This window comes from Podarcis melisellensis (assembly GCF_964234715.1).
Source record: "Podarcis melisellensis genome assembly, chromosome: 1".
Classification (NCBI taxonomy): domain Eukaryota; kingdom Metazoa; phylum Chordata; class Lepidosauria; order Squamata; family Lacertidae; genus Podarcis; species Podarcis melisellensis.
Window position 1 is genome coordinate 42,712,358 of NC_138528.1, and position 25,497 is coordinate 42,737,854.

Genomic DNA, 25,497 nt, shown 5'->3' on the forward strand with positions numbered 1-25,497 from the left:
CGCCCCGGAAGGCGGGGCGTCGCATGGCGCATGCTCGGTGCCCTTTGTGTCCCGGGCTCGCTAGCTGGCGGGCGAGCGGCTGGCTCGGCAAAGGCCCGGCCGCTCCGAGTGTCTTGCCGCTCGCGCCTGCGGGGCCCGCCGTGAGGAGCAGCAGCAGCGGCGGCGGCGGCAGTAGCAGCGGAGCGCCGCCATGGTGAAGAAGCGGAAAGGCCGGGTCCTCGTTGACTCCGACACGGAGGACAGCGGCAGCGAGGAGAACCTGGACCAGGTGGGTGAGCCGAGCTGGGCCCAGGGCTTCTCTCCGCGCCCGCCGCCGCCGCCGGGCTCGCTCTCCGTGGGCGGCTGAGGGGAGCCTTCGGGTCTCCGTCCCTCAGCGTCTGCGGGTGCGTCGGCTTCGGCACCTCGGGGAGGGGCAGAGCGGGGCTGGCGTGTGGGGGGCGATGGCGGGAGGACTCTGGGCACCAAACGTGGGTGAGGAGGAGGCGCAAGGGGGGCGTGGAGCTGGTGGGTGCAAGGAGGCTCCCTCGGAAGCAGGCAGTTCGCTGAGGTGCCCTGGAGGGGGAAATAATCTCTTAAGGGTAAGGGGTTTTGTTGTTTTCCTCGTCAGTGACGGGACGGACCTCTCCGCCAGGTGATGGGATGGGCGGGCAACGATGCATCTTCTGCCTGTAGCTCGGGGGCGACTAGGCTTTGGTCCCCCCGGTGTTGCTGAATTCCCGTCAACCCCAGCCAGCGGTCAGGGGCAGTGAGGGTTTTAGTCCAGCATCATCTGGGACTAGCCATTGGCTAACCACCCCCTACTATAGGTTGGACTCTCACTTAAATAGGACTCCTTTGAAACTCAATGGTGCGTGATGTTTTGAGGGATAGGGAATAGGTAGCCTGGTTTCTGGACCTTTTGCAACAAATCCGTCTTAGTTTGTGTTTCCTGTCGCTGAGAAAAGTCTCCCCCTGCAATGTCCGAGGTTCCCAAAGTGAGTGGTTTAGTTCTGACATGCAGGCTGGGCGGATGGGGAATTCTGCATAAGGTCTCTCTTAACTTTCCAAGCTTCACAGTCTTCTGTGTTTCATGTTCAGGCTTCCACAGCAAGATCCCTTTTGCCAGATTCTCTCCTTTCTGTGTCTCTTATAATTTTACTAGTCCCCCCACCCCTCTTTGGATACTTTAGCTCTGCTAATAAACATAATATCCGTTTTCTCTGGCTTTTGGCAGGGTGCAATCATTTCTGCTTGGTTTAGAGTGCTGGGGTCTGTCTTCCTCTCTAGAGGTTTCTGGAACCTGAACATTTAATGTCTCTCTTGTATGTGTCTTGGTGTATGCAAAGTGCATGGATTGTGAAAAACAAGCACACCAATTTGGTCAGTAGGGCAGTAGTTTCAGCATCAAAGCTGCAAATTCCATTTTCTGTAAAAGGCAGACCAAAAATTGAACAGGGTACAGAAGAGGAGGACACACCCAGTCTTTTTGTTTCTATCTTCTATTAATAATAAATAAAAGGGGTGTTCTGTTGCTCTTGAGCCCCTGCTTGGAAAGATCCTTTCGTGACCTGCACTCAGATCAGAGCCATAGAATTAGACTCAGAGACTCATGTGGGCATTTCCAGCTTGCGTGAACTCTGTGCAAGGTTCAGCCACTCAGGATACAAGCCCTAGTTTGGGGCCTATTCTGTCCCAAAGAATCATAGTTCTCAGATCTCCTGGTTTATAGTTGGTTGGCATTGATTTGTCACAGGAGACAATGAAGGAGTGTATCTATGAGTGTGAAGTCAAACTGTTGGAGCGTTACAACACTTGCTGTGACTATAGAGATCAATATGGGAGAGAGATGTTTCATTGTAGCTGGGGCAGTTGAAGGCACCCAGTTGTGCTTCTCTCTGGTGTTTCTTCTCTCTGTGCTCCTCCCAGCTGTCATCCTTCCTCTGGTCACTGCTGTGGATACACAAACTGACTGTCTGTCACCAGGCACTGCAGTCATCTGCGAGGGATTCCCATGTGGTGGGGTTGATGTTGCCAGTCTTCATGTTTTGGTTGCAGACATCTTTGTAATGCAGAGTTGGTCTGCCAATGGGCCTAGTGTTTGAAGCCAGCTCCTCATAGAACACATCCTTGGGGATCCTGCCATCTTCTATTCTGCGGACAAGCCAAAATAGGTGTCGCTGAGACAGCAGTGTGAACATGCTTGGAAAAACACATCTTTGAAACTGTCCTGCCATGTGATGCCCAAAATCTTCTTGATTGTGTTAAGGATCTCCTCTTCCAAGGTTCATCACACCATCCAAGCCACTTGTGCCTCCAGTTGCACAACTGGTAGTTAAACAGCAACAGCTCTAAGAATTCAAATTACTAGGTGGTGGACTGGTTCATACTGTCAAAGCCTTCTATCAGTCCTCCCTAAACAATATGTAGGAGATACTATGGGTGTTCTGTAGGTGGTGAAAATGCCAATGGATCCAACCCAACAATGCCTAGGTACTAGACCGTTTTCCATTCCAGAAACTACCACTACAGTCGTACCTCGGGTTACAGACACTTCAGGTTACAGATGCGTCAGGTTACAAACTCCGCTAACCCAGAAATAGCATAATAACTGACGACGACGACAACAACAGCAACACAGTTTAAAAGGCCATTGATTGGCTAAAGAAACAAAGAGATGGGAGAAGAGGAAGGTCTTTACCTGGCACCTCAAAAATATGTAACAGAGACGCCAGGTGAGCCTCCCTGGGGAGAGCATTTCACATGCCCATTCTTGTGTTGCCGCCTTCCAGACACCTCATGGAGGAGCCTCACGAAGAAGAGCCTCAGATGATGAGCGCAGGGTCCGAATCAGTTCATATGACAAGAGGCGGTCTTGAGGTATTGCAGTCCTGAGCTGTATAAGGCTTTATAGATCAAAACCAGCACTTTGAGGCAGATGAAGATGATGGATTTTGCAGAACTGGCAAAGCTGACAGGAAAAATCTGAAACCAGCATGATCAAGTATTCCAAAAGGACTGGAGTAAATTTATACGATATTTGAAAGATTATTGTAAGCAATTAACATCACTAGCAGTGTTGCATGAAGACTTGTAATGAGAAATTGTCTACCTTTCTATATTTTTATTTAAATTTTGAGTCATTTCATACTGAGTACAATTAGAATTGGAAAATGTACAAACTGCAATGATATAAAAGTTAATTTTGATAGTCATGAGGCAGGAGGGAAGGAGGTCGATGGCTCTAAGAGCCAGGGTGGTAAAGTGGATAATAATAATGATATGAATGTATATAATTAAATGGAAAATAAGTAAAAATTATAGATATAGATACATACACACACACCCCAGCACTTTGAATTGGACCAGGAAACTAATTAGTAGTACAGTCGGGCAGGATCAGTTTAATATGCTCAAACTGTCTTGCCCCAGTGAGCAACCAAGCCACTGAATTCTGCACCAACTTAAGTTTCTGAACCATCTTCAGAGGCAGCTCCATGTATAGCATGTTGCAGTAATCTAATTTAGAGGTTACCAGAGTATAGATGACAGAAGTTAGGCTATCCCTGTCCAGATAGGGGTGTAGCTGGGCCACCAGCCAAAGCTGATGGAAGGCAACTGTGCAGAAGGGTTGTTCTTATATACAATTGTGCAGTTTCCCGCAGTGGTTTCATGTCCTTCTGAACATGTCTTTCTTTGTCTCCATTTCTGTTCTTGTTGGAGTACTCGTTTAAATGTTTTTCCCCTCTAGTGATAACTACCATGGTCAAACAGTTGATAGGGGCATTTAACTTCTTCTGATTTGGGCCTTGCCATCTACCACAAGAAGATTTACTTAACCCCTTTACTGCATCAGAAGAGCACTTCACAGTAAACCCAACTTTCCATTTTTGGCCATTAACAATTGGAGAATACTGTAGTACAATGGTACCTTGGTACTCAAACGGCTTGCCTCCTGAACAAACCGGCTTTGGTTTACAAACGTTTTTCGGAAGCTGAACGTCTGACATGGCTTCTGCAGCTTCCGACTGAGTGCAGGAAGCTCCTTCAGCCAATCAGAAGCCGTGCCTTGGTTTTCAAACTGTTTCAGGAGTCGAACAGACTCCCAGGATGGATTAAGTTGGAGAACCAAGGTACCACTATATGAGTAGAGTGTTTACACCTTACATGATTACTGAAGCTGTGTGCTAAGTAATACCTCTGTTAAGTTGCTTCAAAACTCGCAGCCTACTTGAACAGATATCGCCACGGACATCTGAATTAACACTATGTAAAGCACTCATTGTAGGGACGCGGGTGGCGCTGTGGGTTAAAGCCTCAGTGCCTAGGGCTTGCCGATCAAAAGGTCGGTGGTTCGAATCCCCGCGGCGGGGTGCGCTCCCGTTGCTCGGTCCCAGCGCCTGCCAACCTAGCAGTTCGAAAGCACCCTTGGGTGCAAGTAGATAAATAGGGACCGCTTTCTAGCGGGAAGGTAAACGGCGTTTCCGTGTGCAGCTCTGGCTCGCCAGAGCAGCGATGTCACGCTGGCCACGTGACCCGGAAGTGTCTTCGGACAGCGCTGGCCCCTGGCCTCTTGAGTGAGATGGGCGCACAACCCCAGAGTCTGGCAAGACTGGCCCGTACGGGCAGGGGTACCTTTACCTTTACCTTTAAAGCACTCATTCTTGAATTCATTGGAAATGTACCCTAGGTGTATACACTTAAGCTCTTTGCTTAAACCCAAATAGTTAATATTAGGATTATAGGTGGCTTAGGAAGCTGGAAAGGTAGAAATCAATGTACATTCTTAATGAAAATGTGGCCTTTATGGTACTGTAAATATTAATATCAGGTTTGCTGGTGAAGGTGTAAAGTTGAGACACATAGTTTTTAATAGAGATGCACATTTGGAAATACATTTGGGTGCCTTGTGCCAATTTGTAAACAAAACTGCACAGATGTTGTCGTCTTTGTTGTAATGCAGTCATCTGATTAGCCATGGAAAGGAATAGCTAAGGTGAGAAAATGGAGAGGAGGCAAAGATTGGATATCTGGAAGTAGGAGAGGAGAACCTAGTAGACTGAAAACTACTACTATTATTACTACTACTACTACTACTAATAATAATAATAATAATACAACCTTTTTTTGCATAGGGACTGATTTTGAACCTGATACCTGTGAGCATATTTTCCATCAATTACTCCTTCCTTGAAAAACTGTGTCCCTGAAAAACTGTTCCAGAGGGTTGGAGCATCTCCCCTTCCTCTTCTCCTTTGGAATTGTCTGGTGGCTCTCAGTCCCTTCCATAAACAGAAGGAGCCCTTCTATTTATAGAAGGAATGTTGTGGATCCAATATACTGATTTTAACATCTCTAGGAACCTGTAACTAGTGAGGAAACATTTGATATGGTTATAAAAGAAAACCAGAATTTGGTGAGAAAGATCAAACACCCAATAAATATTGCTTGATTTTGGTAATCAACATTTCTGGGCTTATTCATCTGCTTTTCTGTATAGATAGTACTGCTTTTTAGCATTTTTGTTATATACAACAGTGCTTAAGCATTTTTGCTGTCCAGTGACTGCTCATTTGTGCACCAAGCCCTACATGGCAATAAGCATATAGTTTGGGTGCTTTTTATTCAAATTTAAATAGCAATTGTGGGGGTGGGGTGGATTGGAGTTGTAGTGGGGGGGTATATTTTTCAACATATTCCTGTGGTACAATCCTGCTGAAAACCCCCTTCTCTGGCTGCTGTTTACATCTGGTGGGAAGCTGCCATTGGCATCAATATGTAGTCTGACAGCTGTTACTTTGAAAACAACAGCATGCAACACCATGTGCTTCTGGTTTTCTTTCAGAGGAAAGGGGGATATTTTATTTATTCATTGAGAAGCTCTCTTCTCCATGCCAAAATTATCACTGTGCTGTTTATGTTTGGGAAAATGTGTATGCAAATAAAGGATTGTGATGTTAACCTTCCAAATGCTTAATTAATATAAGCCAATGTATCAGATTTTGAGGTTAGTTTCTGCTTGTAGCTTAAATCTAGCATTTCAAAGAGAAATTATGATTTTACTACCAAGTGCTAGAATTTTGTGGGTAATGATGAAACTTCAATATTACCTCACTTCCATTTTGCTCGCTTCTATAGTTGCTTGGAAACTGTGGGTCTTTCTAAACTATAATAATTCACAGTACAATAGACCAATATTAGCCAGAAGAAAATGTGAAGCATCTTTCCTTAGCAGGGGAAATGCCAAATCCTTATGAAGAATTTTCTTTCTTGCATATTAGCACAGTCTTACTAAGACAGTGGTCCAGTTAAGATATTTTGCTACCTGGTTTTTCATACCATGGTTTAGCAATTGGGAGCACACCACAGCATTGCAGACTTATTTGCCCACTCCCACCTACATTCTTCCTCCCTCGCACCCTCGTAAGTGTTTACAATGGTTTGCCCAGAATAATTTGTTTGAGAGCAATTAATGGTTAATGGTGATTGTAGTTCAGAGGTCACAGAAAACTCTTTAAGTTATCACTAACTAGGAAAGGGAGGGGGAGAAAGTGTATGAGCCCAGGAAAGGGGGACAATCAAGCCTGCAAGGGAGTTCTGATCACCAAATAAAGTTTGATTATCACATAGCATGACATCTGAACCAAGATAAGATAAAAACATCTTGAAGATCCCAGGCCACAGAGAGGTTAGGCTGGCCTCAACTAGAGCCAGGGCTTTTTCGGCTGCGGCTCCAACCTGGTGGAACGCTCTGTCACAAGAGACAAGGGCCCTGCAAGATTTGACATCTTTCCGCAGGGCCTGCAAGACAGAGCTGTTCCGCCAGCCTTTGGTCAGGGCGCAGCCTGACTCCCTCCTTTGGCAATCTTTACAAAACTTTAGTTTATGGTTGCCATCAATTTTGATTTTAATTTATTTTTATAATGTTTTTATAATGTTGCACTACTTTAGTGTTGTTAGCCGCCCTGAGCCCGGCTTCGGCTGGGGAGGGCGGGATATAAATAAAAATTATTATTATTATTATTATTATTATTATGATGGTTAGCCTGGAGAGAGCTAAACCATGAGCCTGGGTTTGCATGACACGCTAAACCAAACCAGGGCTTAGCTCAGCATAGCATCAGAATGACCAGGAAGGAGCAAAGCTGCCTGTCTCATCTCCTAGAGCCCAAACACCTATGTGAAGTAGGCCATTGGGATATGTAGAATTCTGTAGAGATCTGTATAGCTTTTTGACTGTTGAAGTTACATGTATCAAGCGCTCCCATGTAGTAAGTTGTTACTTAGGGGAGCACTCCAATAAGCAAATGTACTAATGTGACTCATGGGTGTGCTTTAAAATGTCTAAGGCAGGGTGGTCCAACACACTGCCTGAGGACTGAATGTGGCCCCTGATACCTTTTTAGGTAGCTCTTGGCAACACTTTATGCCCCCCATAGCCCTCGCACTGCCTTTCCAAAGCCAGGTAAGCTGGGTTTTCGGAAATAAGTATGAGGGCTCTGACAGGGTCCTAGAGTCCTCCGTCCTCCTTTCCAAAGCCTTGTTAGCACTTTCCTAGCTTTGGAAAGGGCTCTAGGACCCTGCCAGATCCTTGCACTTCCTTCCCAAAGCCAGGCACCCCCATGACAAGGCTGAGTGTGGTCTGCAGGTTCCATGTCAAAGTATTCTAGTAGCCCATTTGGTATGAATTGGACCACCCTGGTCTAAGGACTTGGATTCATGTGTAATATATTTTGTAATGGGTGCACCTGTTTGCATTTATTATATTGGCTTTTTATGTATTAAAAGTGGAAAGCAACAATTCTGTCAAATTGAAAGTCAAATGCATACACTTAAATTCGCCAAATAACCCAGAGCCACAAATGGAGCACAGCGTGCTTCTTAAAAACTTTTCTGAAATAACATTTTTACACATTTCCTAGAAGTTTGTACGGTCGGGCACCTGTGGAAGGAGTTCAGAGGAGCTGGGTTGCAAAAGAGAAAGCCCTGCTTGTATGCATGCGAAGTTTGTTTTTTAATGTTTTGTATAGCGGATTACACCATGTGATAACACTGGTACTTTAAGGGACAGCATATTTGACGAGTTGATGGAGAAGTGTTGTGGTGAAAATTGTGTCTCTAATAGGGCTAGAGTCTTTTCATTTTAAAGGTAACAGTATATTTATTCTCCTACCAGGAGCTTTTATCACTTGCCAAACGGAAACGTGGTGACTCTGAGGAAAAAGAAGCACCTGCTAGTAAGCCTACAGCATCTTCAGATTCTGAGACTTCAGACAGCGATGTAGAGGTAAGCTTTTCTACAAGAATAAGTGGATTGCATCAGATCAGTGTGGATTCTGCAATATAAATCAGTATTATAATCTGGGCTTCTCTTGTAGTTTGTCCTATCTCCTGTAAAATTAATTTGATTGTTTGGGAAAGCCTCAGCCTTGCCACATGATTCTCTTCATTTCTCCTGTGATACAGTGGACAGTCGGAGGTTCTAAAAACAAGAAGAAAGTGAAAACTGGGAAAGCAGAGAAAAAAGGAGCCATGAAGAAACAGATGAACAAAGCAGCCTCATCAGGCAGTTCTGATAAAGAAAGCTCAGCAGAGAGCTCAGCACCTGAAGAGGGTAAGAGGATGCACCATGTCAGTAATGTGGGTGGTTTTCAGTAGGCACTCATTTTCTGTTGGGCTTAGATTGTTTTTCCAGGTCAGATTATTTTTATATTTGCAGTAGGCTATGCTGAAGTACTAAAAGCATATGTAAATCACCAGTGTGCTTGTTTAATGTTTCCTATCACTCTAGATATTTAGATGTAAAGGGCAAGAAAGGGACAATGGTTTAAGCCTTCCGTAATAAGATACGTGTAATTTTATTTTCCTGGTCTGTTCTAGTCATTTCTTCCTCCCTCTACAAATCTAGTGTGGGATTCATCTAATGCAGGCAATAGGCAAACTCGGCCTTCCAGATGTTTTGGGACTGCAACTCCCATAATCACTGGTCACTGGTCCTGTTAGCTAGGGATGGTGGGAGTTGTAGTCCCAAAAGAAGAGGAGGAGGAGGAGTTTGGATTTGATATCCTGCTTTATCACTACCCGAAGGAGTCTCAAAGCGGCTAACAATCTCCTTTCCCTTCCTCCCTCACAACAAACGCTCTGTGAGGTGAGTGGGGCTGAGAGACTTCAGAGAAGTGTGACTAGCCCAAGGTCACCCAGCAGATGCATGTGGAGAAGCAGAGACGTGAACCCAGTTCACCAGATTACGAGTCTACCACTCTTAACCACTACACCACACTGGCTCTGGAGGGTCGAGTTTGCCTATGCCTGATCTAAGGAGTCTCATTAGCGGAAGCCCTGTGCAAGTATTGGGAGAACCTCCAGAACAGTGTGCAGAGGGGGGCAATATTAAATTCCTCCCCTAGTGTCTTGGACCATTCTTGTGATTGTCTGAGCTATATGCTAATAGTATTCAGCTGCTTGCTATTGTGTATGAGGCCGCTCCTTTATTCTTTGCACTGGAGGTGAGAAATCTGTGGTCCTTCAGGTCTTGTTGGACTCCCATCAGCTTCACATAGCATGATTAATGGTAAGAGTTGACAAGTTTTTCTTTCCCTTAAGGAATGTGTTTCATTTACCATTGCTGTAGCCTGCTTTGAACCCTTGGAGTAAAACGAATAATACATCTGAATGTGGCTTTGGTATTCTCAGTATTGTAATCTTTCTGACATTCTTAGACCTCTGGGCTGTACCTGTACTTTTTGCCTAAAAGTAACTTTCTTTTACAATCCTGCAACTCCATCCTATGCAGAGGCCCACATACTCTATTAATTTTACTTTATTAAGGAGTAACAAAAGTTATAATAATGTGTATGTATTTTCTCCTGCCATAGTCAAGGTTTGTTAGTGATACTTTCTACTTTCTCACAGGCATGTGTGTATTTTAGTGCCACCAGTGTACATGGCATGCTCCAAAGTAGTAAAGGAAAAGACAGGTACCTGCCTGAGGAGCTTAGAATACAAAGTTAGATGGTGATGGGGAGAAGGGGAAGCAATAGTAACAAGGAATGTATGCAAGCAAACGACCTTGGTCTTTATCTGGAGTTCTGCAGTTGACTCAGCAGAGTGGATTCTTTCTGTTTTGTTTCAGGTGAAGTATCTGACTCTGAAAGCAATAGCTCTTGTTCCAGCTCAGACTCTGATTCATCTTCAGAAGATGAGTTCACTGATGGCTATGGGGAGGACCTCATGGGTGATGAAGAGGACAGAGCTCGGCTAGAACAGATGACAGAAAAGGAGAGGGAGCAGGAGTTGTTTAATCGGATAGAGAAGAGAGAGGTTCTAAAGAGGAGGTGAGGTTTATGATTAAAGGCTAACTTAAATAACAATTTCAGTGCCCTCTACATATGCAACTCACACCCTCATGTCCATAATTCTAGTAAACTTGCCAGTTTTCATTTTGGTCAATGTCTACTTGTGCTCAGTATTGGTAGGATACCTGCATATCATTTCCCAGCTGGTTTGGTTTAAAAAAAAAAGATAGAAATGAGTTAATGCAGATTACAAAATTACCTTTTGCAGTGTGCAAAAAATTGTCAGAATGTGTTGTTTTTGTTTCCTACCTATATTAGATATAGATACACACTACAAACGCATATACATATAAAAACACAAACAAATAGTGTCATACCACCAGATCTCCAACCTACTGAAAATTAAATACAGGAAGATGATAGAAAAAAATTACACTTCCCTCAATAAAAGTGCTTTTCAATTCTATTTCAAATAATTATATTTAAATGCATTTAGAGAGAATCTGCTTTTGCTAGGAAAAGTAGAAAACGAATTCTACCTGTTTCAGGCCCAACTTCTGACTCTCGAACTGCTAGGAAAAATCAAATAGTCATTTTCTGTAGTTTGCACAGCATAAGTCCTGCACAGCATAGGTCCTGCCAGGTTGTTCTTACAGTCTAGTATGGAACCGAACAGCATGGAGAGTTTCAGTTGCAGCATGTGATGAAATCATTTGCAGAATTTCATTTGCAGCTGTTCGGATTTCAGTTTCAAGCAAAATCCTGGTCAGATAAAGCTTGCAATTTCTAGGCATAACCAAGCAACTTTTGTTCTCACCTTTCTAAATCTGACTACAGGACTGAGCTTCTCATGTATACAGTTCAAATTTAGTAGGTTCTGAACATAACTTGGTTGTTAGTTTGGTGGATGGCTCTGTACATCTATCTGAACCCTTCCCACTGTCCTAGAGTAGTCATGCTTTAAAGTGATCAATCCCATCAACTCAAACACTTAGGCTCACCTGCCAGCTTCTAGATCTGGTATTTTGCTTTGAAACTGAGCAACAAGTCACCTGATATTGCCAGTAATTTGCCTAGTCTGTAACAGTAATGGGTGGACATGTTTTTCACCCACCTTTAGTGTAACTATTATTACAGTCTATTCCTACTTATAATTCTCTTGCTTTAGAGCAGGGTTGGGAAGCCACTATTCAGATTCATCCCATAACTGGAGCTGGGAGAGATGCTAAAAAAAAGTGGTGATAAAAAAAAGTTTGTTGAAAGAGACAAAAGATATGTCCCTCTGCATCCAGCTCCTGCCTCACCCACTTTTGGGCTTTAGTAACTGCCATCTCTAGCCCCACTCACCCCCCAATCTATGCTGCTGTCCCCCAGGAAATGGGATTGTTGGCATACAGAAATGGCTTCCCATCCCTTTTTCATCTATTGTAATATTTCATCCTCCCTTGACTTCTAATGATGTGTGAAAGCAACTGCAGGTTCTTACTCATTTTTCCCTTGTTTTGAGCCCAGGTTTGAAATAAAAAAGAAATTAAAGACAGCAAAAAAGAAAGAAAAGAAAGAGAAAAAGAAGAAGCAAGAAGAAGAGCAGGAGAAGAAAAAACTCACCCAGATCCAGGAATCCCAGGTAAGAACAGAGCAAGCTCACTTTACCAGGTGATGACAAATGCCTAAAACCAGGTGTTTGTGGTGTGAAATTACTCAGATGTTTGTGATGTGAAATCACTCAGATGTTTGTGATGTGAAATCACTTAGATTCCAGTTCATCATGCACCTTCATCCTAACCAAACCAGATTAAATAATGGTCTCAATGAAAACTGAACAGGAGCAATGTATTTTTGTCTTGTCTTCCATTATTCTTTATATAGGTAGCAGTCCTTTGGTAAACAATTTCTAGGAAGTATCTGTGTTGTAATGTAGCAAAAAGAAGACTCTTATGGCACTATAAAGGCTAACAGATTTATAATCAATAAATCTGAGGTGCCACTGGACTCCATTTTTGGAAAATCATGCAATCACTTTCTGTTATGCCAATGTGACCAATAACAGAGCTACAGTAGCTTTTCTGCACTTCTGGATGACATATTTGCATGCAGAAATGGTCTGTTTTGATGCCCTCTTCTTCAGATAAGTTAATGAAGTGGTGCAGTATAAAACCTTTTTTAGAATAAATTCCAGGCCAGCTTTAAATGGTCATTACAAACCAAATTTTGCAAATAACCCAGAAGACTTCAAAACATTGTAAAGAGAAGTGATGTGGATGAAAGTGTATGTAAGTGTAGTTATTTTGGGGCATGCGCTCTAAGTAGCTATTATAAAGGTTGCTGTGTGTTTCCATAGGTAATGTCACACAATAAAGAGCGACGGTCAAAGCGAGATGAAAAATTGGATAAGAAATCCCAAGCCATGGAAGAACTGAAAGCAGAAAGGGAGAAAAGGAAGAACAGAACAGGTTAGTTCAAAAGCCCATGAAAAGGATCAATTGTGGAGTACATTTCCAGTTAAAGAATGTGGGTGCTCCTTGATGCCCAGGGACTACACCCTTTACAGAGCCTTGATTTCGTTTAACTAACTGTGGAGGGAGGCACAGTTCATTGCTACCACATTCCCACAAATTTCCTGATTACTTTTTATTCAGTGACTTTACATGCCTTTAAGGGCTGTTAACTTGTATGTTCATAGTAAGTGATAGACTTATGCCCTCAATATCAGGCATAGGCAAACTCGGCCCTCCAGATGTTTTGGGACTACAGCTCCCATCATCCCTAGCTAACAGGACCAGTGGTCAGGGATGATGGGAGTTGTAGTCCCAAAACATCTGTAGGGCCAAGTTTGCCTATGCCTGCTCAATATGAACTAAAAGGCTTCTCCAGTGCTCACTACCAAAGCACCCTGATAATGTAGGGACTAGGCACAAGCTACGCAAAAGTTTTATTCTTTCCTGAATGTCATTGGCTGGGGATACTGATATTTCTGTTAAGATTTAATTTGTGTTTTTCCTGACGGGATGGTCAGGAAATACAAGAAGCTGCCTTTTATGGAGTCATACTACTGATCCATCAAGCCCAGTATCTTCTATATTGGCAGCTTTCAATGGTTTCAGACAAGGGTCTCTCCCAGTCATGCCTGGAGATGGTGGGAATTGAACCTGGGGCCTGTGTGGGTTTTTTACTAGAACTAAAGAGCACGAGCCTTAAGAATTAAAAGATTCAGAGCCCAGGAATATTGGGTATCAGAGCCGAACAGACGTCATAGTCCTTCTACTTTTTGCCTCATAACTTTCTTTAGTTTATCAGGCAAATTCAGATTGGGCGTGTGGAATCATTTCCTTGCTACTTTTGTTATAAGATTGAGAATCAGAAACCTTTCTTGAGCTGATGCAAATCTTCCAGAGATCAATCTTCTGCCCACTCTTGCATTAGAGCATCTGATTTTGTGAGCTTCCTGCACTTTAAAACGATATCCCAAAAAGGAAGCAATGTTCATTCTTTAACATGGCTATAGCCCTTAATTAACTCCTTTTCCCTTAACTCACAACCAAGATGTTGGGGTTTTTATGCATCAGTGACACACACAGTGGAAGTAGACTATTTGACAGTTAATCAGGCTACTCTTTTCAAAACACTTTACTTGGAATTACTTGTATGTGCTATTGATTTGCAGACTTCTAATGTTAACATTTAGGGAAAAGCTTATTTTTATTTTATTTCCTCTTACAGCTTCATCTAATAACCATGATATAAATGTAAATGCAAATGACAACTGTTATCCATCTTGTATTGTCCCCAGCAGCTAAGTTTTTAAAAGGGAGTGGGTACAAAACAAATGTTCTTTGTTGATGTTTTGTCTTGCAGCTAATGCTAGAGGAATCATATGTGGGCAGTTCTTTGGATTTAATGGACACCAGTAAATGTATTTCTTTAGCATTTACAAGTGAACATTATACACCTGTGTTGCTTTGAACAGCAGTATGTCCTAATAACAGCTCCTTAATAGTGTCCCGTCAGAAGGTGCACAGATGGCAATATATCTACCATCTGTGCTCTGGTATCCACCAGAGCTCAGAGTGTGAACACATTTTACTAATTCAGAATATATAAAGAGACATGCAAGTTGCCAGTGCACATAAACTAATTTTTGTATGATTGTGTTGAAGAGCTTCCCATGTAAATCTAACATGTAATTTATTTCTAAGGGTTATATCCAAGATACATAATGAAGTAAGATGTGGTAGATGAATAGCAATCTCCTTTACTCAAATGCAGTAATCGGTAAAGCTTAATTTGAGCCAAAAAGAATTCAGCCATGCTTAGCCCTGGAACTCAGCTTGGGGGGAAAAAATGTGCACAGGGCTAACAGCATGGGCTCCCTTGAGGCAATACCTGGTTGGAGCCTTACTTATTTTAACTAAAGGAGTCTCTGGTCAAGGAAACTGAACAGAAGATAATTATGTCATTTTCCCTTTTTAGCTGAGTTGCTTTTAAAGAAGCAGCCATTAAAAACGAGTGAAGTTTACTCAGATGATGAAGAGGAAGAAGAAGACGATAAATCTAGTGAGAAAACTGATCGTTCATCCAGATCTTCATCTTCGGATGAGGAGGAAGAGTAAGTACTGAAGTACTGCTTGAGGGCAGTGAATAAAGCTTTATACCTTTCATAGTATTCTGTGTGGGCTATGTTTGTTTTCATCTTATGAGAGAGGCAGTGTGCTGTAGTAGGACTGGGGAAGCCCACTTTTGATATTTAAGGAACACTGGGTAACCTTTGGCCATTCACTACCTGTCAGCCCAATCTGCCTCACAAGATCGTTGTGGGGATCAAATGGAAGACAGGAGAACCATTTGCACCACCTTGAACCCTTTAGCGTACAGGTGAGATAACTGGCTTTCACTTGCTTGCTTTCCCAATAATAAACTCCCCCCGTCCATTTTTAAAGAACCAGTTAAAATACTTTACTGCAAGGGCTTTGCTGAAGTTTTGTTTAAAGTGAAGGGTTCCACCACTATAAAAATAAAAATTGAGAACCATTGTGTTAATGTGTGGATTTTGTTACGTGAGTGTGGCACTCTCATTCTGTTTGAATATTTCCTCCTGTGTCATTCTAGGAAAGAAGAAATCCCTCCTAAATCACAGCCAGTGTCCTTGCCTGAAGAACTGAATCGGGTTCGATTATCTCGACACAAACTAGAGCGATGGTGTCACATGCCTTTCTTTGCCAAGACGGTCACTGGCTGCTTTGTGCGCATCGGCATAGGAAACCACAATAGCAAACCAGTTTACAGAGTGAGTATATCCTTGATCAAACCCAAATCCTGTTGACACCAGAAGCAGCACGACACTGTACAAATATATGGTGACGGGAAAGCGGGTAATTACACAACACAATATTAGTTATGAAGCCCTTTTACTTATCCCACCTTGCTGTCCTCTTTTTCTTAATAAATACCAAGATCTATAGAATCCCTTGTTTAACCAGTGGAACGGACAACACAACAGAATGCATTCCCTGCTGCAGCTCTCTGTGCACCCCAGAATCTGTTTCAAAAGGTTGGAAGACCCTCCGGAGCAGATGAGGGGAGGTACCAAGGGAGTACAGCAGTGAGAAGAGGAAGGGGAATTTCTCTTGTAGAATTAGAAGTCCACTGTTGTGAAATTAGCTGCCACCTGTTATGTTGGGTCCAAATTTAACCATCTGCCAACAGAAGGTTTTTGATTCCGCAGAGGAATGCAGCTGATAACAATGAAAATGAGTATTATTGCATACCCCTGGTGCTCTGGAGCATCCTCTGACCTGCTGAGGGAAAGGGGATTTAGCAAAAGTCCTCATCTCTGTTTCATTGCTGGGAGAATCTTCTGAGCAGAACTTCTAAGGCAGCCTTTCTCAACCTGTGGGTCCCCAGATGTTGTTGAACCACAACTCCCATCACCCCTAGCTAGCAAGGCCAGAGCTCAGGGATGATGGGAGTTGTAGTCCAACAACATCTGGGGACCCACAGGTTGAGAACCGCTGTTCTAAGGGAATACGCGCACCACTAGGAACAATTCTTGATCCGAGCCGTTGCAATTTAAATGTTGCCATTATACTTTGTTTATGAGATAAGGCCTTATTGCTTCAGAAACAAAGAACACCATTACAGATGTGCCAGTAGGCATGGCATTTTGTTCCAGCTCCATCTAGACACTCCTTCTTAAGTCTGCCTCCTCTTGACTCCTTTCCCCCTCCATGGAAGTACTCATCCTTTTTCACTTTATCTTTATTTATATAGGTGGCAGAAATAACAGGTGTTGTAGAAACTGCAAAGGTTTATCAGCTTGGAGGTACCAGGACAAACAAAGGGTTGCAGTTAAGGTAAGACCTGCTCCATCATTTTGAGAGCGTGGTATATGAGAGGTGAATTCCAAAATGCTTCTATCCTTGAGTAGTAGGAAGCTGATAAATTTCTGTCAGGGTATTGAGCACAGAGGAGTTTATCCAACAAAGTTGTTCCATTTGCACAAGGACTTCCTCATGCGCAACAGAATTCACAGGACGCTCCCACTGAAGGACTGGAGGGGAGGCAATTTTTGCCTATTCCTTCTTTCCCCTGTGCTCTTTGAAATACTTCTCCAGAGGCTTCAGGGACCCTCAAAGAGTGTGGGAGGTGGCTTGAGGAGCAAAAGGGAAATCTATGAAAATTGCTTCCTCCATCAGGACCTTCTCCTTGATTTCAGGCCTTCCCAATATTTTCCTTAGAGATATGAAAAAAATGGAGCGTCCAAACAAATATTTGAGTGAAACTGAGTGAATGTATGCTATGTTATTCCTACTAACATTCCCCCTTCACTGTTTCCTGCAAATTTATAATGTGTCTTCCTGTAGCAAAGTTAGAGTTAGCGTAACATAGTCACTATACAAAGGTATACTTAGTAGCCAGGTATAAATGCACTTTATATCTGTCTCCTGCTGCCCTGCCCTTGGGAAGGTGCTGTGGAATGATGGCTCCTTTTTTCCTTCTCTGTACAGGCATGGCAGTGACCAGCGTGTGTTCCGCTTAGAATTTGTCTCCAATCAAGAATTCACAGAGAGCGAGTTCATGAAGTGGAAGGAAGCTGTAAGTATTTCCATTTTTCCAAACAGGAGTGTTGAATGGTGAATGAAGTACTCTGACACTATTTCTCTTAACATCTAGATGTTTTCTGCCGGGATGCAGCTACCAACACTAGATGAGATAAACAAGAAGGACATGTCTATCAAAGAAGCCCTCAACTATAAATTCAATGACCAGGACATTGAGGAGGTAAATGAAGAAAATGTACTTTTGAGCTGAACCCATACAATTGAAGGTTCACAATGGAAAGGTAGGTGAGCTCTTAGATGTTCTCAGGTGCCAGATTCTAGTTCTGTAAAGATAAGATGGGTTAGACTTCCTGTTCGTGTTGGGAAAGACATCGTATTGGAAAAGACTGTTTATATTGGGAATGGGAAACCTGTGGCCACCCAGATTTTGTTGGACTCGCATCAGCCCAAAGCAGCAGCACCAGTGGTCAGGGATGATGAGAGTTGTAGCCCAAAAATGTCTGGAGGTCTATGGATTCCCTATCTCTGGTTCTTATCCTATTTTAGTGTTGTTGGCATATCACAGTTGCTCTACTTACTTCAGATTTGCAAAAGTTAGATCACAGCAGAAGTAGGACTTGTATTCTATTGTGAGTAAGGCACTAAAGACTAGGTTTGTAAGGGAGGAGGAGAGATGGGTTGTTGTTTTTTAGCATCTGCCCACAGGAGAAATTAGCTGGGCTCTGCAGTACTTACCGTATTTTTTGCTCTATAAGACACACTTTTTCCCTCCTAAAAAGTAAGGGGAAATGTGTGTGCATCTTATGGAGCGAATGCAGGCTGCGCAGCTATCCCAGAAGCCAGAACAGTGAGAGCGATCACTGTGCAGCGCTCCCTCTTGCTGTTCTAGCGTCTGGCTTAGCCCCGTGCAGCCTCTTCTGGGCAGGGGGAGCCTTCATCCCGCTGCCCTGAAGAGGCTGCACGCGGCTAAGCCAGAAGCTAGAGCAGTGAGAGGGAGTGCCACACAGTGATCCCTCTTGCTGTTCTGGCTTCTGGGATTCAGAATATTTTTTTTCTTGTTTTCCTCCTCCAAAAACTATGGTCAGGTGCGTCTTATAGAGCGAAAAATACGGTGCCACCTGTAATCATGTAACAACAAAGATAGACTGCAGTTACTCTTGATAGATTATTGTGGGCTAGTGGACATGCAGCCAGTGTGTTAACATGATGGAATAAATTTTAAGATGCTTCTTTACTGTTCTTGTACCATGTAAATACAGGCTAGGAACAAAAATTTCAGCAGGCCACAAAGTGAGTGATGTAGGACCTTAGCCTAGCTTGTCAGTGCTTGAATAGAGTGAGCCAGAGCAGCTTTTTCATAACTAACCATCAGTTAGCCCACCTTTCATAATGTCCCCCCCCCCTCCCCTTGTGCATTTGTAGATTGTAAAAGAGAAAGAAAGGTTCCGGAAAGCACCACCAAACTATGCCATGAAGAAAACACAGCTACTAAAAGAAAAGGTAAAATATGGTGACACTGGGAAATGCCCCCTAAAATAATTTATTTCAAGATTAAGGCTGCCTTTTTCAATATATATTTCAGTAATATTGCTTAACTTGCTTCCCGAGGGGGGGGAACCAGTACCCCCTTTATTGCTGAGAATCCTTTGTAAAGATTGACACAACTTGTTCAAATTTGATAAGTGCACTAACTTTTGCTTCTCTTGCCTTGAGTCAGATCCCTGTTGATCCTGAAGTATAATATGTTATTAAGAAAGAAAGCACATAACCAGTTGAACTAACAACATAATAACCTCATGGTTTTTAATCAGTTCACATAGCTGATGCTACAACAGTGGTTCATTCCTAACAAATAATTATTTTTATTAAAGGCCATGGCAGAAGACATGGGAGATCAGGACAGAGCAAAACAGATTCAAGACCAGCTTAATGAGTTAGAGGAGAGAGCAGAGGCCTTGGATCGCCAGCGAACGAAAAATATTTCAGCCATCAGGTTGGTACCTAATATTTAATAATAGACAAGGGAACAGAAAACCAACAGTACTGCTTTTGTGACCAGTATTGGTCACTGCTGTTATTTCAGAGTGATCTTGTTAATTTTCCATCTGGACAGAATCCACCACTTTTCAGGGTTCAGAATTTATCTCTCATTTCAAAAAGAAATAGAAAATGACTTCTAGAAAAATAGCTTGTTGAGACCCTGAATTTCAGAGTTCCTTTCTAATACATGAGGTAAGTGAAATACATACACCTTTTCTTTTCCTTTCGTTTTGCAGTTACATCAATCAGAGGAATAGAGAATGGAACATTGTGGAATCTGAAAAGGCTCTAGTGGTGAGTGATGTTGATAGTGCAAAGAAGGCAAAATATATTGTCTTGGGAAAGATGGCTCTCTGAACTCTCTGCTGCTTTTTACAACGACGTATAATTTTCTGGACAGCCTTACCATATTGCCATTTAGTATCAAGCAATAACATGCAACTATACTTGAGTGGCACTGTTGTGATAAAGTAACTTAAAGCCTGCCTGCTGAAAAGGTCCAGTCCATTTATCAAAGCAGGAGCATGAGAAAAATAGCATTTGCTGGAGGCTGACTTTCCCTGTCTGGGATGATGAAAGGGCTACAGCGACCACTGGCTTTTAATGCCACTATATAACTGTGGTTTGAAACTGTCTCAACCAGGAAAGCTTTATGATTGTTAAGAGCCTAGGGTAGGGGAAAACCTATTGATAGAAGACAAGGGAAATGTTTAGCACTCTAGTTTGTAGTCACACCCTCCATAGACATGTTTTCTCACCCTTTCCAATCCTGTCTTGCATATGTACGCATATATGGTAAATGAGGAAGAAAATGTTTCTCCCAAAATACTCACTTGGGACTCCTACATATGGAAGGTGTCTTCCACTTGTTCTTAAACCTTCCATTTGTGAATTGCTCAAGCATTATCGGCACCTGCAGTCCTACTTTAGCTTTCTGATAAGTTGAGGGGTGGACAAATTGTTCTCATTATGAACCTAAGAGGAGCCCTGCTGGATCTGACTAAAGGCCCACCTAGTCCAGTATCCTGTTTTGTAGCAGCCAAAAACATGCCTGTGGGTTCCCCACAAGCAGGACACAGGGACAATAGCCCTCTCCTTGTTTCCGAGGAGCTGCATTTGGAGATATGCTGGGGAAAGCATAAGGCAAAAACAGGACTGCATATTTCATATTTCTCTCTACAGGCTGAAAGCCACAGTATGAAAAACCAACAGATGGATCCCTTTACTCGGCGGCAGTGTAAGCCCACAATAGTCTCCAACGTAAGTAAAGTGCAGAGAATTGACAGCAATCGGGAGCAGGGCAAGCTATTCACATATGGAGGTGTGTGTGGAGGGGGAGAGAGAGAGGGTATCTAGATGTGGCAACGTAAGGTGTGGATCACTGAAAATGTATCTAGAAGAAGGCAGCACTGTAGTCTACTGCCCACTGCACAGGAGAACAGTATATTCCTTTCCTGTTTCAGCAGAGTGCTGTATTGGGGTGCAAATCCCATTTTTATAGCTGAAGCAGAGTATTTCTGTGATGCATGGAAAATCACTGAAACCATTTGGAAAGTTAGTTGTATACATTTCTAACTATACGTTTATTGAGTTGTGGAATATGGGTACATGGGATATATTAAGGGTTGGGATTCAGCTAATGAGTCCTCTCAGTGGAAGCCCCGCTCAGAGACTTCCACTTGTACAATGGGGTTTCCCCCTCCCTCCGCACACACCCTACCCCCTAAAATTGGTTTGGGGAGGTCAGGGAAACCCCCCCATAACAGTGTTGAGGAATGAGGTTTGTTCCATTCTACAAGCTAAAATGCTTGTGCTGATTAGAAGAGTATTACCTTTAATTCCTCCCTTTATATACATACATGTTTCTGTATGAAGAGAGAAATGTTAACCTACAAATGGTCAAGTCCATTGTTCAACCTGACATTAAATTTCTTCCTTTGTCACAGTCTAGAGATCCTGCTGTCCAAGCTGCTATTCTTGCCCAACTTAATGCAAAATACGGATCAGGTGTATTGCCAGATGCTCCAAAGGACATGAGCAAGGCAAGTTCCCTCAACTTTTTGCTGTTGCATATGCTTCTATCATGTAATCCTTACTTTTGGAATTGCCACCATGTGAAAGATTCACATTTTAAACCTCAAGCTGCGTCTAAGAATAGAATGGGGTCTACAATGGGACCTTTCAGACACTATAGCCAATAAAGCATGGTTGGGTAAGCTTCTGTGTTACTTGATATTAAAAGATGTCTCTTGTTTCAGAGTCAGGGAAAAGACAAAGATATGAATTCAAAAACTGCCAGTGACCTCTCAGAGGATCTCTTCAAAGTGCATGATTTTGATGTGAAGATTGATCTCCAGGTTCCCAGCTCAGGTAGGTGTGCCTGTCCCTCCGGGAATGTAATGTAAAGGTGGTAGAAAAGGGAAAGAGTTTTAGGAGCCACCTTGCAAAATAATAATAATAGCCGGGTGGTTTTTCAAAAATCCAAAGCATGCGAATGGAAAATACACAAATTTTGTGCATCCCGGCAGAAACTACGAGCAGCCATAACTTTGAAAAAGTGAACTTCTGTTAGTAGAGCTGTTCTTTTTCTGGTTAATGTAGCTTAAAGAACCAGAAACTTCAAAAAGTGCAGCTTCTATTTAGACTGAGGAGCTGGTTTAAAGTTGAGAGAAGCCACCATTGGTTTGGTGTCACCACTGCCCTCATAGATCCTGCTGGATTTACTGCTTTCTTTTGCCACTGCATCTGAGGAGGGGTCTGCTGTACTGTAGGAACTGGAAGTTTCTTAGGTCTGTCTTCTGCTCAGTGTCTCGGGGGCAGGCAGAACTTTTTTTTTTTAACTTACGTTACACTGCTGGCACCACATTAATAATCATGCTTATCTGCTGCAGAAAGCTTGCAGAGTTAATGCACCTTGCTGAGTTACACACCTAGTATGTGTGCCTTATTTCCCAACAGAGTCCAAAACACTGGCTATCACCTCCAAGGCTCCCCCAGCAAAAGATGGCGCCCCCCGGCGATCACTGAACCTGGAGGACTACAAGAAAAGGCGGGGGCTTATTTGAGCAAACCCCACTCTCTGCTGCTTCTGATCCTGCATGCTACATGATACCCCGCCCTTTATTTTCTTCCCTCCCTCTTCAGTTTGCCCTTCGGGGTTGGAGCAGCAACAGAGCTGGGAAGAGACTCTTTAAAATTGCCAGCCATCTGTAATATAAATCATTGACTCTTTACTGTATAGACCTCCATTTCTCGCCCTTTTCTGCCACCCACAAATATGGATCCATGCTATTTTTAGTTTTGTTTTGTTTGTTAATACAGCTATTTGGAGTTGGCTGTATGTATTCAGTGTTAACCTGGAGTCTGGATTTCTGCAGGAATCTGTTGGTGGCGGAAGCAGTGTTAGCACTTGGCTGTCTCAACCACCACAAGCAAGGAAAATTAAACCGTGGCACAAGACCTCTTGTGAAGGTCGCCTGCACTTTTTTCCTCGTCTTCTCTCCCCTTGCTCCTAGCCGTGGAGAAGGGTATATTTTACGAACTGGTTTAGGTTGAAAGTGTACATTTTTGTGGGGGTGGGTGGGTTGTGTGAATTTTTTCCAGATAGTTTTTTTAAAAAATCGATTTTCACCTGCAGTAAATTTGTATCTGTCATGGTTCTTTAAATCTTTCTCGAATTTTTACCAGCTACATTTGAGCATCCAAAACTGCAGGGGCAATTTAATAAATGTGATTTTATTTTATTATATTATTGTTTTTTACAAACAGGGAGCCTGGCTGACAATAGCTGTGTAACTTCACACTGTTCCTTCACACAGACTTAGAAAAACCCCATCCCTCATCTTCCCCCCAGTCACTGTCTTTGTAAAGCAGTAGTACATGTGCCCTTGAATTTCCTGCTACAGGTAGGTGGGGCAGTTTTATTGTTCCTGGCTGCTACTTGGATCTCTTCCCCACCCACCCCAAAAATCCCACAACAAACCATGTAACCTTTCGATCTTTCATTTTGCACCCTTACCAAATTGCCTTTTATAGCCAGAAGTATTTTTTTCATTTGCCTCCCGTTTTTATTTTATTTTATATTTTAATCTTGTTCTGCAGAATGGAAAGCGTGCAGTAAAAAATTGAAAATATAAGAGGGCAGTTAATTTGACCTATATGTAACTGGTACAACGTGTGCAGCTGAACTCCAGCACAAGGATTGTATGTATGGAATGTCTGAATAGGAAAAAGATGACTGCTTGATAATCACTCAGGTGTAAAGATCGAAGTGTAAATAAATGACATTTTATCAAAGAGCTCTTCAAAATGAACTACCATGGATTATACTGAACTAAGACTGTGCATACATTGATGAACGTTAGTGATCTGTCGGATCATGCCAGTGCCAGTGCTGGAAAAGTGCCCTAAATAAGGATACTTTCCTGAAGCTGGATTAAAAGGAGAAATCCAACACACGTGAAGCATTCTTAAGCAGGCCCAGAAAATGTTTGCTCACATCAGAATAGAAGTTTGAGTCTTGTGGCTGTGATCTGGGGAATCCTTATTGATGCTTTAATCTATTTCTTCTTTGATTCCTTATTTAAGATTAGGGAGACACACACCTGTGTAAAACCTGATGAAATGAAGAGGAGGAACACACAGTCCTCCTCCCGAAGTGGTTCTCGTCAAGTTGTGTAAACTTAGTGACTTTATTTACTACATAGTCCATAGCTTCGCAGACTATTGTGTAAATATGTAATCATTCTGTTTTTCTGCCTTTTTTCTAGCTACTTTTCTCAAGCGCTTGTGGACTCTTTTATTGACATACATGCTTCTAACTTTTTTTTTTTTAGTGGATTTCTAGAATCTGCCAATGTTTGGGGAGCCATCATGATATGCTATGTAGATATGCATCTCTATCACTCGGATTTCTTTGTCAGCAACATTATCCGTAGTAGCCAGTCTCCCTGATACCAACATTTCTGATATAGAGAGATAGTAAGTCCAAAACTCTTTAACAGAGTTCTGATTGCCCACCAATATTTGCAAAGCTATGGCATAGGAGCAAGGAAAGAGCCGGCAAATGTTAAACTAATGTTCTTATGATCCCTCCTAATTATCATGGCAGTCTGCAGCCGAAATGCACTTCCTGACGTTGGGCTTCATAATCAGAGTACGGAAGGCCTCCCTAAGTTGTAAATAATGCATCAGTTTATCCTTTCCAATTGGGTTACAGGAGTTGATCAAATAAAACACTGTGGAACTTTTAGGACACAAGTGAATGAGGTCGCCATCCTCATGTATCCCCTCCTTACCAAACTTAGAAGAGGTTCTCCTTTCACACAGGTAATGGACGATTCCTTGTCACCTTGTGTTTTTTTCACTTGAGAATAATGCATTGAGGGAGTAATATTTTTTCTGGGATAGCTGTGGAACTAATTGTGTATGAAGGTGTAATGTTTTCTCCTCTTTTAAGTGCATGTGACAGTGAGTGGCGACAACACAGGCTCATTGGGAGGGATGGGTTTATTTGCTTTAATTCATTGTCTCGGCAGCATTCGTTACAAATGTATAGACTTCTATAAATAAACTTTGGTTGGTTTTAATAAAGCTGCTCTTGTTTCATCCTTTGCTGTAAGGTACTCGGCAGACCTTGAGCAACACAGCTCAGGAGTCCAGACTAGTCATATAGTTACCGCAAAGCTTTTCAAATCCACTTTGAGCTTTGTCTCCGGTTGAGTATAAAATAAATCATTGTACTACTTCTGAGGTTATTTTGACAGAGAGCAGTTAAGATTAGATGGAAAGGCTTGCTTGGAGTTCTGTTCTGTTTCAGAAGCACAAACAGATGCAATTCCTTTTGAAGGAAGGGCAAGATTAAAATGTAGTTAAAGTAAATCCCTGGATGCGCCTTACATTTCTCTCTGAATTCTGGCCTTGTAAGCTGTGGTGTTCGTTCATTCATTCATTTAAAAAAAATGTATCTTGTAAAAATCTTTCAGGATAGCTAATGGTTCACTTGTCACAGCCATGGTCAGAAGGAAACTGGCTTACCACAAACAAGCATGCTGTGGCATGCCAGTGTGTAGACACAAGTTGTAGAGAACAGCTAAGGCAAGTACCTTACAATCACTTGATAAAAAAAA

The 25,497-nt window shown here is 42.5% G+C and overlaps 1 protein-coding gene across 1 annotated transcript; it reads left to right on the plus strand.

Annotated features, from left to right (window-relative positions):
- The first annotated feature begins 42 nt into the window (after positions 1–42).
- Positions 43–24,961, plus strand: RTF1 (RTF1 homolog, Paf1/RNA polymerase II complex component). Its single transcript, XM_081907001.1, has 18 exons — positions 43–268; positions 8,153–8,263; positions 8,443–8,590; positions 10,109–10,310; positions 11,784–11,898; positions 12,613–12,724; positions 14,742–14,877; positions 15,378–15,555; positions 16,539–16,621; positions 17,276–17,363; positions 17,442–17,549; positions 18,752–18,829; positions 19,201–19,322; positions 19,606–19,663; positions 20,552–20,629; positions 21,316–21,411; positions 21,628–21,739; positions 22,328–24,961. The coding sequence occupies exons 1-18, from the start codon at positions 191–193 to the stop codon at positions 22,432–22,434; spliced, it is 2,010 nt and encodes a 669-aa protein (XP_081763127.1). The 5' UTR covers positions 43–190; the 3' UTR covers positions 22,435–24,961.
- The last annotated feature ends 536 nt before the right edge of the window (positions 24,962–25,497 follow it).